This window comes from Lates calcarifer, linkage group LG15 (genome assembly GCF_001640805.2).
Source record: "Lates calcarifer isolate ASB-BC8 linkage group LG15, TLL_Latcal_v3, whole genome shotgun sequence".
Taxonomy (NCBI): domain Eukaryota; kingdom Metazoa; phylum Chordata; class Actinopteri; family Centropomidae; genus Lates; species Lates calcarifer.
In genome coordinates, this window is record NC_066847.1 from 224,951 (window position 1) to 245,043 (window position 20,093).

Consider the following 20,093-nt stretch of genomic DNA (forward strand, 5'->3'; position numbering starts at 1 on the left):
ACCTCAAAACTGGACCAACACAAATCCTCAGTGTTGTTGTTTGATTGTTGTGTCATTGTATTTTGGTTTATTTTTGTTGTTGTTGTTGTTGTGTGTGTGTGTGTGTGTGTGTGTGTGTGTGTGTGTATTGTAGTTGTATAATCTGGGATCAGGATCAGGGTCTAGGTCTGACCCAGTTCTCTGACCTGTGTTCAGTGAAACTGACTCCAGATCAGATTTTAGCCTCAGAACATCTGTCAACATCCAGACCCCCCCCCACCCCCACCCATACACACACAACCACCCACCCACCCACACACACACACACACACAGACTCTGTCTGTTTGTAACTGAGTAACTGAGTAACTGAGTACTTCTACTCTGTGGTATGACTACTCTTCAGATGTGAGACTGGACCAGAACCGGAGGATCAGATCCCAGTCAGACCTGAGTCCATCATGAGGTCCTGCTGAGTCTGACTGAGACAGAGACCTCCCCCTGGGGGGGGCAACATCAAGACCTGAACCGGTTTACTTCATCTGGTTCTCTGTGTGAGGTCCACCAGGGACCAGGACTGTCAGACCAGTCTGTTTCGGCCGGTGGGGGCGCTGTGGTGCTGCCGAGGAGCCGCTGAGCAGCAGGGAGTCCAGAGGAGGGGGAGGGAGGAGGAGTAACCGGACACCGACTCTCGGAGCGGCTCCTGGCCGCTCAGAGCGCAGCGGAGCCCGGCAGCAGCAGCACGGAGCAGCGGGGACAGGGACAGAGTCAGACCGAGGAGCAGAGCTGAGGAGCGGCGGAGGCTCCGGTCCTCCCTGCCCGGACTTTAACCGCTTTTTACCGCTTTCATCTACCGCTCCCGTCGCTCCGCCGCGCGCGGTGGAGAAATAACGGAGTTACCGTGAAAGTGGGTGAAGTACCGAGCCCGGTGCTTCACCGGCAGCCTGACAGCCGCCAGCATGAAGAAGAACAACTCCGGGAAACGGGTGAGTGTTACCGGGACCGACACCGGCCACCGGCGGCTCGTGACGGTCCGTTTTCTGACGTTAAACCGAAGCTCGAGGAACAAAAGCCTCAAGGATTAGTTTAAAGCCTTTTATTTTGAAGGTGACAGCGGCCGCTGGCTGGTTTAACATTACACTTCCGCTTTTCACAATAAGAGCGTCACTGATGATTTAAACAGTTAAAGTGAAAAAAGGAGAAAATTAAAGGATAAAAGACGATTTAACCCGAATTTAACCGAGTTAACCCGAGTTTAACCCGAGTTTAACCGAGACTCCGACCTGAACCACTGACGGTTCATCTGCTGAACAGCTCCGGTTCAGTCCGTTAACGGGAGAACAGCCGTTAAACTGACTTACATAACAAACAACAACAACAACAACACACACACATACACATAGACACGCACACACACAGAGAGAGAAACAGGGATTAAAGCAGCTTTAAATCAGATGTTCTGTTTTTTTATAACTCATCGTTTCAGTTCCTCTTTAATATTCAGCTTCTGTCAGAGATGTTGGAAAGGACGTCTACTTTCACTTCATTCACCACATCAGGACATTATTCATCTGAAGAAGAAGCAGTGAATAAAGCAGCTTTAAGTCAGATATTCTGTTTATTTATGAGCAATTCTATCCTACACTTATTATATATATATATATATATATATATGTGTCAATAATAATATGGGAATAATCTGAAATATTTCATCTTAGTTTCTGATTCTTCTACAGAAAAAAGCTTTTACGTGTGAAAACTGATCATCAATAAAAAAATCATCAATAACCTGATCAGATGTTCAGTTTCCTGTCGTCACCGCGTCTCATTCAGAGAGTGAAGACGCTCAGACTGAATCTGCATCACAAAGACAAAGACAGTGAACACAACACAACACAACACAACACAACAGCACACACAACAACACAACACACACACACAACACAACAACACAACACAACAACACAACAACACAACACAACACAACAACACAACACAACACAACAATACAACACAACACAACACAACACAACACAACAACACAACAACACAACACAACACAACAACACAACAGCAACACAACAATACAACACAACACAACAACACAACACAACAACAGCACAACAATACAACAATACAACAACAGTCTGAGTTGTGTTGTTATCAGATCTCAGTGAATCAGCAGGAGGCGTCTCTGTCTCTGTCTCTGTCGTGATCAATAACCGATCAATAATGGATCAATCACTGAAGTCTTCTGATTGTTGTGACATTAACTGAAGAAGCTCAGGACTCTGAACTGAAAGCTCAGCTTGTCTGTTTTAATAAAGGGTTAAATGTTTTACCTGCTCTGACTGCTTCCTGCTTCCTGTTTCCTGTTTCCTGCTTCCTGTCCAGGGTCCACAGGACTCGGTGTCTCAGAACCTGCAGCCTGAGAAGCTGGGCTGGATCAGGAAGTTCTGTGGTAAAGGGATCTTCAGGGAGATCTGGAAGAACCGCTTCGTGGTACTGAGAGGAGACCAGCTGTTCATCTGTGAGAAGGAGGTGAGTCAGAGGGGGCGGGGCCAACAGGTGACTCTGATTGATTATTAGAGGAAATCAGCTGCAGATTCCTGACTGCTTTCACCTCGTTAAGAGCCTCAATTATCACCATGGTAACGAGTTAACGAGGAATCAGGTAGAGGTGTGTCTGAGGATCAAAGAGAGAATGAAACCAATCAATAATCAATAACAAACATGTTGGTTCTAACCTGTACTGCTGAGTACACTTACCTGTGAGTACTCTGTGTAGTACAGTGTAGTACTCTGTGTAGTACAGTGTAGTACAGTGTAGTACTCTGTGTAGTAGTGCAGTGTAGTACAGTGTAGTACAGTGTAGTACTCTGTGTAGTACAGTGTAGTACTGTGTAGTACAGTGTAGTACAGTGTAGTACAGTGTAGTACTCTGTGTAGTACAGTGTAGTACTCTGTGTAGTGTACTCTGTGTAGTAGTATGTTTGTTGTTGTTTTCAGTGGAAACTGAACGTTTGTTTTCCACTTTCTACAGTCGACGTTCAGGAGTCAAGTTTCAGTCTGAGCCGACACACACAGACACACACACACACATACACACAGCTCTGGTTACACACCTGTAACACACACACCTGACGTCCTGATAAAACCACGAGGACATCAGAACAGTCTGAGTGTTCAGACTTTCCTCTGAGGTTCTTCGGCTCCTCTCTGATCGTCACTCATAGTTCTGACATCAGACGTCACATGACCATCGACTTCTTCTGAACTGTCTCATCACCAAATAAGGACTCGTCTCTGTCCTCTGGTCTCTGGTCTCTGGTCTCTGTGGGTCAAGGTTCAGACTCTGTTTCTGTTTCTGTGGTGAAGTTTTGTTGGTGTGAAGCGTCTCTGTGAGCAGGAATAGAAACCCTGTGTGACACCAGAGAAACCACACACACACACACACACACACACACACACACACACACACACACAGTATGACCACGTTTCTTTTAAACTTCCTCTAACACTCGACAGTTTGATGTGTATCAGACGTTTCTTCCTCTTTCAGCAGCTGTTTTAGTTGTTTATTAATTTCTGATCATTTAATTTAATAATTGATTATTAAATAATTGATCAGTTCAACTTTAGCTTTTTGTTTATTTGAGTTTTACCCGTCCGTCACGTTCACAGTTGCTAAAGTTTTCGTTTTGATGAAATGTTTTCTACTTTCTGACTGAAAGTTTGATCAATCAGCTGATCGTGTTCTTAATGACAGAAAACAGAGAGATTTTAAATCTAGAAGTTTCTCTCAGTCTGAGGTGATGAACCAGGAGGTTGAGTGTCTTTGTTTAATAAAGGTATTTAGTTATCATCATTAATTAATCACTTTATTGATTCAGCTCAGAGATGTTGGAAAGGACATCTACTTTCACTTCATTCACCACATTAGGACCTTATTCATTTAAGCGTCCTTAACGAGGCTCTGGAGGTTGTTAAGGACGTTCTCTGGGTTGTTTAAGTTGTTCTAGGGATTTAGATCAGTGTTCACTGAACAGGTTCTCTGGATGGTGTTAGTCGTCATTTAGAAACTTCTAGAGGTCCTTCAGGAGTTTCTGGGTCTTTTAGAAGTTTTACTGGTCCTTAACGAGGTCCCCTCAGGTCTTTAGGGGATTTTTGTTCCTCTGTGGTGGCGTCCAGTCTGACAGGTTGATCGTGTTGTAATATGTGAGTTTGACTGTGGAAACATTATTTCCTTTATTTTCTGTAAAGCAGAAGTTGAAGACGTTTCGTTCCTGATTCAGTAAAAGCATCAGACCACAGCTCTGTGTGTCTGTGGAGGTGTTTACTGTGTCGACCGTTTTCAGATTCACACCATCACACTGAGGACGTGTCTTCACTGTGAGGACGTGTCTTTCAGTCCTGTCAGTGTCAGACCTGGTTTGGAGGTCCAGGGTAGAATCAGGGTTGTTGATGTTGTTAATGCTTCATGTCCTCATAAGTACAGAAAGACAAATGTGTGTCTTCTTTCTAAATAAGGCCATTGACGGGGGGGGGGGGGGGGGGCCTCCACCCTCTGGTAACTGGTGGCAAACAGCCAACAGGAGTCTGAGGATGGTGACAGATTTGGGGGGGGGGGGGGTCAGAGACACTGAGGCATGATGGGAGATTAACCTCAGAGGAAACAGTTATTGAGTCTGATCTGGATCCATGTCAGAGTTCTGGTCCTGAGCAGAATATTAGGAACGCTGTCGTCTCGGCAGGTGAAGAGTCAACGAGTCTCTGTTCTGGAGTGTGTGTGTGTGTGTGTGTGTGTGTGTGTGTGTGTGTGTGTCACATGCTGTGTGTTATCTTGTACTTCCTCTGGTTTTATTTTGAGTTCATTCTGAGTCGGTGGATATTTTAGCAACAGTCGTGGTCACATGATGTCATCATTACTTCCTGGCAGCCATGTTGGAGAGTACACAGAGTACTACATGTGTGAAGTATCTGAGATACAGTATTTGTAGTGTTATGAATCTTTAGCCTCAGAGTCAGAGCTGCTTTTTACTGAACACAGAAACACAGTCTGACCTTTGACCTCTGCTGAGAGTGGTAATCCACTGAGAGTGTGTGTGTGTGTGTGTGTGTGTGTTAATCATCAGTAATCCTCAGGCAGCATCAGTGTCACACATCACAATCATATATTCATACATCTGTTCAGATACACACAGAGTCCTGCAGGACTGATCCTGAAACCAGGAAGTTAGTTAGCATGTTAGCATGTTAGCTCTTCCTGTTGTCAGTGTGTTTCTGGTTAAATGTCTGAAATAAGGTCTGTGGTTTTAACACAAGCTCAAGACATTTTCAGGTTTGATTCTCCGACATAAAATGGGTCAGTAAATCCCCCACTCCTGATGTTTGAAGCTTTTCCGTGTCTTAAAAAAGGCGGTTGCTAACGAGTGTCTAAATGAGACTACAGAGGTTGTCGGGGACGTTAACATGAAAACCCATCTACTCACCAGTCCACCTTTACAGCCTCGTTGTGTTTCTACTCACGCTCTTTCAAACTCTCACTAACTTTCTAAGAAGAAAGGCTTTTGTAGAAGAGCTCAGAGCTAAATGAAATGACCAGTTGGAAGCTTAGTGGTGGAGACGTTGACGTCATGTGACCGTGGTGTAGTTGGTTTATAGCCTAACATTAGCTTCTTACTTCTGGAGGTTGGATTTAGGCTTCAAACATCAGAACAGATATTTGATTTTAATGTCTGTAATTATTGATTATCAGAACAGTTGAGGATTAATTTTGATTTAATTTAGATGAGTTGAGTTTGAGTCTCTCTCACAGTAGAAACATTTATTTTAGGTTCTGATGATGTTTCTAATAAAATGAATTTAAATCTGTTTGTTTCAGTCTGAAGTTAAACTGTTGTTGGAGGTCAGAGGTCAGAGGTCGCTGCAGTCTGACCCTGTCGTTATGGAAGCGTCTCCTCTGGGACTGAACTCTGATTATTGATTATTGATCATATGACTGATGATGCAGGCAGAGTGACATCAGCAAGAGGAGTGAACACCACGACCTGAGGGGACGACTGACCTCAGAGTGAGTGTGTGTGTGTGTGTGTGTGTGTGTGTGTGTGTGTGTGTGTGTGTGTGTGTGTGTGGTGGGTGTGGCCTCTCTCCCAGGAAGTCTCAGTTTAAAGCTGGTTAATAATGGATGTTGTTTCCATGGAGATGAACGAGCTGAAGTTTACCTGCTGTGTGTTTCTGTGGTTGTGTGAATTATGAGGACGTGTTGGTCCTCACAGCGTCAGAGATTAGAATCAGGGTCTGATGGCGTCATGTCCTCAGAGGTATAGAACTGTCTGTGTGAGTGTGTGTTTATCTGTAAATGATGTCCTCAGACCTCAGACTTGGACTCCTGCAGGTGGAGATAGAGTTTTTCAGGTCTGAGGATCAGTGCTGCTCCACTGCTCAACACTCACCACACCGGACTGCACACCTGTGCACACCTGTACAAAATATTTATCCAGTTAGGAAACCAGATTATTTGTAGATCTAAACAGAGAGAGACCAGGAACCTGTTTCTGTCACAGATTCCCTGTATTTCACTGATGAAGCAGAAACATCAGCTCCAGGATCAGACTCTCTGAGTCTTTATGAAAATACTTTGTTGTTTTTATATTTAAATCTGTTGAAAGTTTCCATGTCTGAGCCGGAGTCTGATTCTTCTTTATTTGACTGTGTTTGCATTTTATTTTGAAGGAAACCTGCAGCAGGAAGAAGGAGGCTGCTCATGTTAGAGGAAATCAGCACACGGTTAGCTTAGCTTAGCATTAAGACTGGAGACAAGGGGAAATAGCTGAACATCAGAGCCCTGTAAAGTGAGATACTTACACGTTAGAGGATGAACTGGTCCTTGATGCTCCGCCCCCTCTCTCTTACCTGACTCACCTGTCCTGTTAGTGAGCTGACCTTTGACCTTTTATCTGTGTTACCTGTGTGTGTCCGGTGCAGGTGAAGGAGCTGGGTCGGGCCGATGAGGTGCTGGACCTGTCGGACTACGAACGCTGCGAGGAAGTCCGCAAGAACAAGAGTCGCAGCAAAAAGAACCACAGCAAGTTCAGACTGCAGCGCTGCAACACGCCAGGGAACACGGTACACCTGTCACCTGTCTGACTGTACACCTCTCACCTGTCTCACCTTATACCTGTCACCTGACTGTACACCTTTCACCTCTCTGACTGTACACCTGTCACCTGTCTGACTGTACACCTGTCACCTGACTGTACACCTGTCATCTGTCTGACTGTTTACCTGTGAGGGAACTCAGGTGTTTGTTTGAGTCACACCTGAGATTAACCAGAAGATTTTATTTATTAAATCAAAGTTTAGCTCTAACGTCTCTGAGCAGGTGAGTTTAGTCTGTGAGCAGGTAACAGGTGAAGCTTCTGTTTATTCCCACTTTCCTCGACAGCAACACACACTGAGATAACTGCAGGCCATCCTCAAATACCCAGCATGCCCTGGGGGGTGGAGGGGGTCAGGTTTCCTGCTGACTGGGTAGCAGCTTCTGTTACACACTACACACCACACACACATTTTGTCTTAGTGTGCTTGTGAGGACCGTCAGTGACATAATGTGTTTCCTAAACTGAGTCTGAACCCTGAAGGTCCTCACAGAGACAGACAGATAACTGAGGGTCTGTTCAGCTGGACAATAAAATATTAAGATTAAAACAACAGCTGTGAACAACTACAGGTCACAATTTAACCCAGGAGATGTTGTTTAATGCTAACTAACTGCTGAATTATATTTGTTAAAATAAGAAACATTAAAAACAGTTTAACAACAAGCTAATCGAGGTTACAGCTATCCAACAACATGCTAACAACTAACAAAGAATCTGATAAGTTCACAACAACAAAAGAAGCTAACTACACAGAAACAAACTAGTAACAAGTTAACAACAAGCTAAAACATGCTAACAGCGAAGAAATTGTAAGTGTACAACTAGCTAAAACACATGAAGTCAATATAGGCTAAACAAAGAAAACTAGTAAAAGGTAACAGCCATCAAAAAATGAGCTTCAACATCCAAACAACACAGAAACAATCTAAAACAAGTGAAAAACTAACGTCACTGCAAACCAACAGTCCAACAGCTCGTTATTAATGTTAAGGAATAATATAATAAGTAGATACATCAAAATAAACTGAATGCAAAGAAGCAATAACATGTTAACAATAAGACTGAACATCCTAACAACAAAGAAATAAGTTATCAACATGCTAAAAGAAGCTAACTATGAAAGACATCTAATAACTAGCTAAACATGCTAACAACTAGCTAACAATAAGTTAAAACATGGTAACGGCAAAGAAACAATTCAATAACATGTTAGCAGGAAACTAGATTTAATATTTGTGCTGTTAATAAAAGACCAAGACGACAAAACAAAACGACTTATTTTCAGTTCACAAGAGGAAACAAAGCCACAAGTTAAACTATTGTTAGAAACTAATGTTGTAGCTGAGCTCACTTCAGCTTGATACATCGACCCATTTAATTTTAATATGACAGTAAACATACAATGAAACACAGGACATGTAAACATGTGTTTGTTGTGTTGTAGGTCCCAAACCTGGTCTTCCTCGCCGTCAGTCCTGAGGAGAAAGAGTCCTGGATCAACACTCTGAACGCTGCCATCACCAGAGCCAAAAACAGGATTCTGGACGAGGTCTGGAGACAAACACAGACAGAAATTATTATTATTATTACCTCTTTATTAGTCTGTTACACTGACCACACAAACAAAGACAGTCTGCTGTTATTCTACATATTCACAAACCTCATGTTCAGACTCAGTTTGTTAAAACTTCCTATTGGTTCCTATGGAAAATATAAATCTTGCGCGTCACAGATAAACGGGTTTAATTTTTTAAAAAGACTTTAGTTTTTATCAAACAGGAGGAACCAGAGCGATTGTCGGGGACTTTTCAGTCTCACAGCTATAAAAACTAACTTCCTGTTGTTTCTAACCTCCTGTGGTTATAAATATTTTAGATGACTACATGTATGATTTTAGAAAGCATGACTTCCTCTGACTGTGATGTTAGTGTTCATTTCAGTGTCTGAGCTGCTGATTAACATTCAGTCAACAACCTTCGCCTTTTCCACCAGTCAATACTCTGATCAATACTCTGATCAATAAACATCTCTCACACACACTGTGTTCCAGGCTGAAAGAACATCTCATGAACTTGTGCCACTTTCACATCATATTGATGTTGTGGTGTTTTCCATCCATGCTAACGGCTAAAACAAGCTAACACCAGAGAAACAACCTGAATATCTTTGTAAAACCACAACACACAGTCAGATAACATCTCCATGAGACCTGATGGAGACCAGGAGGTGCAGTTAAAAGCTCTGGAAAATGGGCCATGAGTTAAAATTATTTGTCCAGACTTTGTAAAGAGACATCTGAGGTTTTTCTCTTCACTTCAACACAGTCAGAGTTTGGTCACAGCAGCATCTAGCGAACATTAGAGGAACTGCAGCGTAGAGCAGAGGCTCACTCAGGGGTCGGACCTGGATCCTTTAATGTTTACATCAGATCACCGAGTGAAACCAGCTGTTGTTGTTGGTGGTGTTTCAGGTGACAGTAGAAGACTCTCAGTTGTCTCATCTGACTCGAGATCGAGTGAAGATTCCTCACAACCGCCGACTGCCAACCAGAGGTCACCTGCTCGCTGTGGTCAGTATGATCCTCCTTCATCACCTCCTTCCTCTTCCTCTGTGGGAAGTCCTTTCATTATAAAATGTTCAATATATTGAGATATAAATCGGTGCACAAATGAGTCCAAAAACCAGGAGGTCAGTTAGCTTGTTAGCATGTTAGCACTTCCTGGAAGCTTAGTGGTGGAGACGTTGACGTCATGTGACCGTGGTGTAGTTGGTTTATAGCCTAACATTAGCTTCTTACTTCAAACATCAGAACAGTGGTGTTCATCTGTGAAGATTATCTGATCAACTAAACCTGAAGGATCAGAAACTTTAGCTGCTCACTGTTTATTTTCTGGAATAATCCAAAACACAATGAAAAAATCCCATTGGCTTTTTGTGGAGGAACCAGGCTGATGCTAACTTCAGGACTGGACTACAGAAACACATCATCAGTGCAGGAATCTGTCTGCAAATATATTTTGCCAAAACATAAAATAATAAAATGGATGATTCCTGGGTGATTTCAGAAATGTAAGAAAACTGAACTACAGATCTTTATGTGTTAATCCTCAGAATATATCTGCAGAAGTCTGAATGTTCTTTCAGTGGTTTGTTGTTTTGTATCAGTGGACTGACCTTTCTCCTCCTCATCCTCCTCCTCCAGGCCTCCACCTCCTCCTCAGATGGGATGCTGACTCTGGATCTGATCCAGGAGGAGGACATTCCGTCTCAGGGCGCCAACGGCTGCATGGACAAGTCCCATCTCAGTCCGGACTGTCCCAGGTCCAAAACTGATGGCGCTCTTTCCACCAGGACCGCTGAGGTTTCTGGGAAATCCCAGAGCCTTCCCCGTGAGGTGGCGGTGGTGTGGGAGCAGACGGGTCCGAGTCAGACCCCTCAGCCAGGTAAACAGCTGATGACGGCGGAGAAGAACCGCTGCGCCTCCATGGACGAGATCCTGTCGCATTCAGAGACCAAAGCAAAGAACAAGACGGTGGTGACGTCCTGTTCACTGGCCTCGACGCCAACCGGCACCACCACGCCGATCAACCAGCTGCAGGAAGCTGATCAGCCAGAAGCTGGAGAAGACAGAGCGGCTGCTGACGGAGGTGCGGGGGGAGGCCGAGGGAGCGAGGGAAGGTGAAGTGGAAGGAGCCGCCTGAAGCAGCTCAAGCCGAAGCCGAGAGACTCCTGAAGGAGGCGGCGGCGGCCTGGAGTCAGGCCCGGGAGGTGCTGGACGAGGTGAAGGAGCTGAGGGCGTTGTACCGACAACTGGACTCCTCCTCCCCCATCACCCCCTCCAACAGCAGCAAGCAAAACCCCAGACCGCAAGAGCCTGATGTAACCTGGAGATACTGACTCCTTCTGGAGCGAACCGGTTCACGGTCTGGTCCTGGAGAACTGGATGAACCACTTTAAATTATTTGGATAAATTCAGGTTTTGATTTTTGGGAGAAACCAGCACCAGAATCCTGCTTCCTGACACGGATCAGAGACGTGAAACATCTTCCTCAGAAAAGAAAACATGTAGCGTCAGTTAAAGTCGGTTCTGTTGCGTCTTCAAAGAAATCCTCTGTTTTCAGTTGCACAAACGTCCTCAGCAACAAACACTTTCATCTCTTATTGAAGGAAATGAAAATGTGCCAATGAGCGTTTTGAGACGATGAAAAACCTCAGATACTTCATCTCCATCTGTCCATGTTTGTTGCTCTGGATCCTTTTTATTTTACTCTGTAGTTTCTTTTTGTTGAGATGTTGTGTCGTTAGTTAAAGATGAAGTTTTCTGCAGCTGGATTCTGGACTGAAGGACCAGCTGATGGTACGAATGCAGGGTTCATATGAAGGAGGATTGAATGTGACGAGGACTCATCACGTTTATTTCTGATCTTAAAGCTGATTAACCTTCGTCACCTGGAGAATTTCTGGGATAAAACTCTTCTGCACTTTGACGTCTGATCAACAGGTTTCTGATTATAAACCACAGGATGACCGATGAACATTCACCTGACTCAGAAATGAATCAACAGAGTCTGTGGGAATAATTATTTTAACCTTTGGCTCCTTTACCAGCCTTTTCCCAGAGCTTTTGACTTCTTCAAGAATCAACGATCACGCTCAGACTCTAACGTCTTTAAAACCAGTTGATGTGACTGGTTTTGGTCTGAGGTTCAGTTTGAAGGCATCGGATCAAAACCAGTTCAAACTGGAGAAAGACGGTGGAGGACTGACTGTAGGTCTGTAATTACAGACAGTCTGAAGAAGGCTGTGAGACCTGGTTGAAAGCTCTGGGAACAGGTTTGAAGGTTTAAAGTTTAAAGAGATTGTGTCTGTGAATGTGATCGTCAGGGATCCACAGTGATCGTCGGTCAGATCAGTAGATTTTGGGTTCCTCAGGCTCAGTTTCAGGCAGAACATGAATATTACAAAGTGCAAATGTGTCCGAGGATCTGAGATCTCAAACCGTCGACCAACATCCTGAAATCTGTGCTGAACCAGTTGTGGTGGAGCTTTAGCTGCTGGATGTTCACGGTCGAGTATCTTTCACTTCAGCGTTTTCACATCGAGCTGAACGAACAGCTTCTGACTGAGGAACCAAACTCCACTGACGTTATTCTGATCGTAGATTCTGGTCCATGTTTCTGTGGGTACAGGTCTGGTTCCAGTTCAGTTCAGGTTTGTTTGGATCCACGTGTTGTTGGACTTTGTTCAGGTTTGGTTCTGTGGTTTTTGTCCTGAGTGTTTCAGGTGTGTGAATGTTTATGAGACACTGGAGGCTGCAGGAGGAGAAACATCAGCTTCACCTTCAGTGACAACAAATCATCTGAAACTAATGAATGAATGATTTCACTGTGTCACTTCCTGTCTTTAATCAGGCTCAGTTTTATTTCTGTTGTCTGTATTTGATCATGAAATCAGCTGTAATTATAGACTGGAGCTCCTCTGCAGGTTAATACAATCACTGAGAGAAGGTTTATTTTTGTAATCAGGACTTTTGTACGTCTCAGATCAGCTGGAGATCAGCTGGTTTCTGTTCTGTGTTTGTCTGTAGATGAAGTGAAGCAATAAAACATGGAGGACGTCACCTTCAGTCTGTTACTGACTCAGTTTGTTCAGAGTGAATCTGAACCTATAAAACATCAACGCCCCGTCTCCGTCCATGACCTGAATAAAGTTTGAATTGAATTTAATAAACAAACGTTTTGGCCAAAAACCTGAAGAAAGTTCCTGTTTGAATTAAAGTTGTAAAGTTTAATAACTCACTTCCTGTTTGTGGCCTGAAATCCAGAGAGGATGCTGGGAGATGTAGTGCAGCAGAGAGGTGACACTGTGTGCTAAAATGAAACCTGCAAACTGAACCTGGATCAGCGTCATTAAACTGCTAACGAGGAACCTGTTAATTAGACCTCTGAGTGTGTGTGTATGTGTGTGTGTGTGGTTGCTAAGCAACCGTGCGTCGTGACCTCATGCTCAGCTGAGATGAACCTCACCTTCAGTTCACACCTGCAGACACTCACCTGTCTCTGTTAAAGGTCTGCTGCTCCTCACTGAGCCAGTCCATCTCTCAACACCGTCCCCCCTCTCTGTGGCTCTCAGCTCTTTGGTTCCTACTGGAGACATTAATGTTTGAACAGCTCACAGATCCACGGTGTCAGGTTCATCCACATCACTGAAGAAGAGAGTTACCTGTGTTCATGACCTGTCTGCTGAGGACACCTGGACACACCTGAGGACACCTGGAGATGTCAGATTTTTTGGAAAGAAACTTGTTACAGCAGCAACAGAAAAAAGAAAAGTAAACGACCAAAACGTGACCTGAGTTATTAATCAGATAAATATAAACAAACAAACAAACAAACAAAGACTGAATGAAGTTCTCGTCTGAACGTTTCGACCTTTTCATGCAAACCTGATGCAAACTCCACTTCCTGCTTTACATTTATATTTACATTAAATCTGTTTCCACGGAGACCAACCTGTGACCTCACAGACACACCTGAGGTCAGAGGTCAGACAGGTGGAGGGAGGGGGGGTGGAGCCTCAGCAGCTGCTCCATCTGCTGCTGATTTGTTTGTTTCTGCTCAAACAAATCAAAACTATTTACATACAAACATGTCAACAGCTGAGAGCAGCTCCGCCCCCTGCCTGCTCACCTGAGTCACCTGAGGCCAGGTGAACACACCTGAGGAGACAGCAGCATGAAGGTACCCACAGTTAGAGACGTGTTCCTAATAAACTGATCAGACAGAGGGAAGCTGTGAACCTCAGTGATCTGTGTGTGTGTGTGTGTGTGTGTGTGTGTGTTAGGCTCCGCCTCCCCACAGTCTGTACGACCATATAAGGAGAAAAGGAAATGTCACACACTCTGAACATGTGTGTCACCAGCCGCTGTCATTAACGCACACACAGATCAGCACATTCACAGCAGTAACAGCTGATCAGAGTATTGATCACACTGATCGATCACATTGATTAGTTATTTATTTACCAAATATTTGAACTTATTGTCGTTTACATCAGATGTTTATCAGCTGCTCATTATAATAAATAAACATTAATCTGTCAGAATGAAGATTCTGAGCAAACAAACAAACGACTGAACCTGAAAATAACTGATTCATTTAAAGGCAACAGGTTTGACCAGAGGTTAAACTCAGATATAAAAGCATTAGGTCAGTAACTGATCGGTTATTGATCGACATGATGTCAGAGCTGCAGCACAGAGACCTGTGTAAACACATTAAACAGTTTATATCAGAGAATCAACGAGTCCGAGTCAGTTTGTCAACGTGTCTCAGGTGCGTTCAAAGACACAGTGACGCAGCTGTGGTCAGTTAACCGATCAATCACTGTGATCAGCTCCTCACTGATCAATAAGACCATATGACAATACTAAAGGATCAGACTCACATGGTTCAGACGAGACGCTGCAGCTCAGCATCAGTTAATAAAGTTAAACTTCATGAGATTCAAATTCTGTCAAAATAAAAGTCAAATACAAAATAAAAAGCCTTTTAAATTAAATCAAACTGAAATTATTTAATATTGAAAATTTAAACTTCATGTTAAAAATCTGTGGAAACGATGTGTTTTACCTGTTGGTGTTTGGTGCCACCGTGTGGTGAGAACAGGAAGTTCAGTTCACATCAAAAACTGATCAAAGAAAATGAATCCACAAACAACTGATCAATAACTTGATTTATTTTAAGATCTTTGTAAAAAACTTATTCAATCAGCTGCTTATTTTCTCTGGAAATAATAACGAGTCTGAATCTTTGTAAAAACTTTTCTGACACTGATCAATGACCAGGATCAATCAATAATCAATAATCAATACAGCTGATCAGCAGCTGTTTGTCACTGAGATGAGTCTTGAGGAGAATTCAGTTGTTTTTATTGAAAAACACTCGGTTACAGAGAAACGACGACACGAATAAAAAAATAAAATCCACTGAGAGGAACAGAGTCCACAGACCACAGACCCACACAGACCGCTTCTATTTACACACCAGGACCCACAGAGACCAGGACCCACAGAGACCAGAAGGAGTTGGACTGAGCCGAGCTGCAGACCCACAGGTGACAGGTGACGGGGGGGTTTTAACGTAGTAACAGTCAGTGTCCAATCAGAGAGCTGCTGATGTCACATCTCTGAGGAGTCGTCTCCACGGTAACAGCTGCTGAGAATCATGGGAACTGAAGGAGACCAAAGTCCTGATTGAGGAGAGATGAAGGAAGACAACAGACCTGGACCTGGACAGATGAAATCCAGACCTGATTACAGGTTCCTGACTCAGATCTTCTGTTATTGATCGATGATGTTTCACTGATCCGCCTGACAGAGATCAGACCTCGGTGACCAGGATCAGTCCAGATCCAGACAACACTGCAGAGACCTGATCCAGGATCACATCTAACAGATGATCAATAACCTGACAGATCAATAACCTCCAGAGGAGAAGAGACGATCACAGAGGTCTGATCAGGTCTGATCAGGTCTGGATCAGACCCTGTTCTCACCTGGTGTTGGGTCCAGGTGAGGCGGCGGAGCCTGCAGGTGTAGTTTTATTTACCTGGTGTTTAACATTAGAATAAACAGTGCTCACTTTATTAGGAACACCTGTGACCCAGCTCAGGTAGACAGGTACACCTGTGGTGGTGTTCAGTCAGACTGAGCCTCTGATGACGCAGTGAACAGGTGTTCCTAATAAACTGATCACAAGGGAAAGTGACTGATTTCTGATTGACTGAGGTCAAAGTTCAGACCTGGACTCGTGTGGTCTATTCCTGTCTGTCTGCGGCTCTGAGGCCTCGCCCAGCGGGGTCAGAGGTCACTGGAGAACGATGAGGGGAGGGGAGGGGGGGTCAGGTGTTACAATGTGAAGGTGTTTTATTCATCGTCATCATCGTCACCTTCGTCCTCAGCATCTCTCTTCCTCTTCTCCCCCCGAACACCTGCACCGTCCTCATCTGACAAACAACAACAAACAAACAAACAAACAGTAAATATTCAGTGAATAATCTGACTGAAAATTTTTAAAGAAACAAAACTGAAAAAAATCTGAAATTAAAAATTTTGTAATGATGTTGTTGTTTGTTGTTGTTGCAGAGAATCAGGAGGATTCAGGTAAAAAAAGACGTAACTTCAGATTTTCAACTTTTTACCATAAAAACTGAATTTTAAAGAAAATCTTAAGTTCTTACTGGATCTTTAGAAAATCTAAAGTTTTGTGTTTCTACAATAAAATACAGAATTTAAAACCAAAGTTTAATCAGTGAAAGTTAAAGATTAAATATTAAAGCTCATTAACAAATCTTCAAATCTCTGAAATCTGTTTCTGTTCTTCAACATCAGACAAGTTATAAAATATTCGCTTCTAATCAAAGTCTGTGATTAGAATAAAACATGACGCTCATTATTTACACTGTAGATAATAATAATGTTTATTTAAAAACAGTGGAAACACTTTGTCAAGCTGTAAACAACAACAACAACCACCTTCCTGTTCGTCTTCAGTTCATTGTAATTTCAGAGGTAAATGTTTGAAACAGACATTTCTGTTTCAGATTTAAAAACACTAATGTTTACTTTTATTGTGAAAGGTGTTTTTCTGTTTCCTGCTGACATGAAGAATCAGTGAAACACAAACCTCCATCTTCCTCCTCCTCCTCGTCCTCCTCCTCCTCTTCAACATAGTCTCCATCGTCCTCCTCATCCTGACAGGAAACAGCAGCAAGTCAGTGAACACAGCACAGCGCAGCCCGCTGGTCACAGGCCGCAAATACAGCTCTCACTTCAGCTGTCCTCCACCTGCAGCTCAGACTCACCTGGATCCCCTCCTTCATCAGGTACGACAGTCCCACCTCGTCATCCTCTCCCTCAGAGCCTTCCTCATCGTCCTCCTCCTCGTCTTCGTCGTCGTCGTCTCCAGGTGGACCGGCCTCGTCCTCGTCATCTGAACACACACACATTTCCACACACTCAGGTAAACCTGACCCGACCACAGTTTACACTTTGAATGTTATTATCAGTGTCTGAAAACATCATGGATATGATTCCTACAGAGAGCTGTTTATTAACCAGAAACATCACTCTTTATTAGTACCAGACTCCATTGACAAAAACAGTGATTTAACCAGGAGCTGCTTGGAATACCACTGCCTCCATCTGTTAGTGTGTCTGTGTACTGTGTGACTTTCAGTGGTGGAAGAAGTAATCAGATACTTTACTGCAGTAAAAGTACCACACAGTAACACAGACACACTGACAGAGGGAGGCAGTGGTATTCAAGCAGCTCCTGGTTAAATCCCTGTTTTTGTCAATGGAGTCTGGTATTGACGGTCGGGTTCACTGTTCTTGATGAATACAGGTCAGTACTCCATCAACTGAACCAGACTCTGATCTTGCAGTCAGCTTCAGAGCGAGAATCAGGGGTTCCTGTGGTTCTGGTGCTGGTCTGGGTTCTCACCATTGTCGGCCTCGGAGTCGGGGACCTCGTTGTCTTGCTGGTCGTATCCGTCCAGGTACGTGAGCTGAGGCAGGAGCTCAAACACACTCTCTCTGTAGTCGTCCAGCGCGGTCACCTCACAGCTGTACAGGTCCAGACTCTTCAGGTTCTTCAGGTTCTGCTGCAGGACCACAGGAAGAGAAAGAGCCAGGGTCAGTGTGAGGACCAGGATCGGGTCTAGGTCTAGGTCTCGGTCTGGGTACGTACCAGAGCCTGGATGGAGCTGAGCTCTTTGATCTTGTTGCCGCTCAGGTTCAGGTAGCTCAGGTTGGGACACTTCTCAGCCAGAGAGTCCAGACCTCCAGAGATGGTGTTGTCACTGACCTCCAGCTGAAACACAGGTAAACACACACCAGTCAGCAGGAGGCAGAAACGGAGAGGACGCCCCGCTGCATGCTGGGAAACAGGAAGTGAGGCTGACCTTGCGTAGTTTGGGCAGAGAGGGCAGTTTGGAGAGCGAGCTGAGGCCGACGTTCACCATGCTGAGGATCTCCAGCTCCGTGTACTCGTCCGTCAGACCCTCCACCTCCCCGTCCCCGGAGCGACAGTTATCCACCACCAGCTCCGCCACCTGAACGCATCACACAACCACCAATCAGAGAGCTGCCCTGCTGAACGCTGCCTTCACTGACACAGGTTAATGTGAAACATCTGCAGCTTCTAAACACAAACATCATCAGAATAAACTGCGACTGAGTTAAATCACAAGTTCGTCTGTGACACACACACACACACACACACACACAACTGTTGTTGTGCATCTGAATTAACCGGGAACAAAAAAAATACAATGATAAACACCTGCAGTTCAGGACCGGGTCCGGTTACCGACCCCCGGCTGTGCCGGGTCGTATGTGAGTGAATGGAGGGAAACGCTGCGGATAAATTCCGCTTCATTAAACCAAACCGCTGCCGTGAAAACGTCCGTTTTCATGTGGACGCGACAGATTTCCGTTAGACTCTCCGGGATGTTCTGTATCGTTACCTCTGGCTCCTCCCGGTGAATCCGGCTCTCACAGACCAGGTCTGACCGGGACCCGGACTTTGATCAGTGGAAGTGTTCCTGAAGCTTCACCACCAAAACACAGCAGAGTGGGCGGGAACAGCCCTGAGAACAAGGCTTTAACTTTACTGTCTGATCTAAACCAGGGGCTGTCGTTAGATTAAATGAGCCGAACTGAGCTGAGACACTTGCTGAGTTATTAAAAGACATAACCCGTGTCGAGGCTGAAACATATCCCGGGATATAATCAAGTAAAGTTATAATTCGGCGTTTCATGAACGGAGTCTGGATTGACGCGCCATCAGATAACAAGCATCGTGGATAACCAACTATTTAACACTGAAGGTTAAAATGGTGCCCGCTCGGCCGCGCACTGAACCCGTTTTTTTTTTTTTTTTTTTTTTTTAAACTTTTGCCGTGACCAAACGAACACGCGCAGGTGTATTTCTTGTTCACTGCCGATTATCAGCACCGTCTTCCGTCCACCTACCCCCGGCCGTGGCTCCATTATGAGCTCTGGGCTCTCGCCAGATTAGCCCGTTAGCCTGCGTGCTAACGACAAGAGGCTCGCGCGAGGCTCCGGGCAGTCCTCACGAGCGGGCAGGAACTGAGAGCGCGAGAGAGAGAGGCTGCACGCGGCGGGCTCCTCCAAGACCAACCGCGCGACTTTCCTCCATGTTGGGGCGGCGCGAAGTTGTTTTCTGGGTCAAAATGTCGGAGCTGAGCGGCGGAGACTCCGTGGACAAAAGTCGTTTTCAGCATCGTCATGTCGGTTTGACTCCGCATCCTTCATAATTTCCCCGGGAAATAAATAAATTAAAGTCCGCGCTGTTTGTAGTTACACACCTCCGCGGGGTTTCTGTTCCTCATCTCCAGACTGATCCTCTTCTTCATCTCCATGTTGAAGCCGAGCAGAGTCCAAACAAACTAAGTATATCAAAGGAAAACTGAAAACAAAACACGGTTCGGCGAAGCGCCCTCCTTCTCCAGCGGATACCAGGCGAGAACTAAACCTCCATGTTCGCCTGCGCCCGACCTCCACCGGGAGACCACGCCCCCTCTGTGATGAATAGTCATGGTTTATAGGTTCTCGCCTCCTATTGGTCAACAGACGAGCCACTCACCAAACCCCGCCCCCAGCGACTCATTATGCACGACTCTTCTCTGTGATTGGCTAGAATTGTAAAGGCGGTGCTTTACTGTAACCAATGACAAGGCGAACATGAAACATTTAAACTTCACAGCCTCCCACTCTTTGTCCTTATTGGCGCCATATTTTTCTGATGCCTTCAAGTTCGCTCTGTCTTTCATTCATAAAGAAACAACCACAACTGAAGAGTTAATTATTGATTATTGATAAATAAATTAATGGAGAAACAAGTTCATAAATAACTTTAGATGAAACA

At 44.5% G+C, this 20,093-nt stretch overlaps 2 protein-coding genes and 1 long non-coding RNA gene across 5 annotated transcripts; 1 reads left to right on the forward strand and 2 right to left on the reverse strand.

Moving 5' to 3' along the window:
- The first annotated feature begins 624 nt into the window (after positions 1 to 624).
- plekho1b (pleckstrin homology domain containing, family O member 1b) lies at positions 625 to 12,760 on the forward strand. The gene is given in 8 exon segments (XM_018678788.2): positions 625 to 963; positions 2,372 to 2,518; positions 6,965 to 7,105; positions 8,585 to 8,689; positions 9,611 to 9,709; positions 10,343 to 10,741; positions 10,743 to 10,823; positions 10,825 to 12,760. Coding segments are annotated over 8 exon segments (1,212 nt in total). The 5' UTR covers positions 625 to 936; the 3' UTR covers positions 11,038 to 12,760.
- Positions 970 to 2,457, reverse strand: LOC108884725 (uncharacterized). The gene is made up of 3 exons (XR_001961103.2): positions 2,320 to 2,457; positions 1,767 to 1,834; positions 970 to 1,548 (listed from the first exon to the last, which is right to left on the reverse strand). It is a non-coding gene; the product is annotated as an uncharacterized LOC108884725 (long non-coding RNA).
- Positions 12,761 to 15,053: 2,293 nt separating the features above from the next.
- Positions 15,054 to 19,750, reverse strand: LOC108884724 (acidic leucine-rich nuclear phosphoprotein 32 family member E). 3 transcript variants are annotated; one of them, XR_007814701.1, is made up of 8 exons: positions 18,486 to 18,719; positions 18,106 to 18,255; positions 17,892 to 18,014; positions 17,646 to 17,805; positions 17,005 to 17,132; positions 16,827 to 16,893; positions 15,537 to 16,146; positions 15,054 to 15,475 (listed from the first exon to the last, which is right to left on the reverse strand). XR_007814701.1 is itself a non-coding variant. In XM_018678789.2 (7 exons), the coding sequence occupies exons 1-7, from the start codon at positions 19,585 to 19,587 to the stop codon at positions 16,067 to 16,069; spliced, it is 762 nt and encodes a 253-aa protein (XP_018534305.1). In that variant the 5' UTR covers positions 19,588 to 19,750; the 3' UTR covers positions 15,054 to 16,066. The 3 variants fall into 3 exon arrangements, 2 of the variants coding, with proteins under 2 accessions (XP_018534305.1, XP_050932280.1); XM_018678789.2 differs by lacking the exon at positions 18,486 to 18,719 and adding an exon at positions 19,534 to 19,750 and having other exon boundaries at positions 15,054 to 16,146; XM_051076323.1 differs by having other exon boundaries at positions 15,054 to 16,146.
- Positions 19,751 to 20,093: the final 343 nt, after the last annotated feature.

Coding starts and splice junctions, on each gene's coding strand:
- LOC108884724 (XM_051076323.1), bottom strand. CDS start 18,581: ATGAAGCGGAATTTATCCGCAGCGTTTCCCTCCATTCACTCACATACG. Junction 18,256..18,485: donor GACCCGGTCCTGAACTGCAG/GTGTTTATCATT, acceptor TGATGCGTTCAG/GTGGCGGAGCTGGTGGTGGA. Junction 16,147..16,826: donor GGAGGAGGAGGAAGATGGAG/GTTTGTGTTTCA, acceptor GTTGTTTGTCAG/ATGAGGACGGTGCAGGTGTT.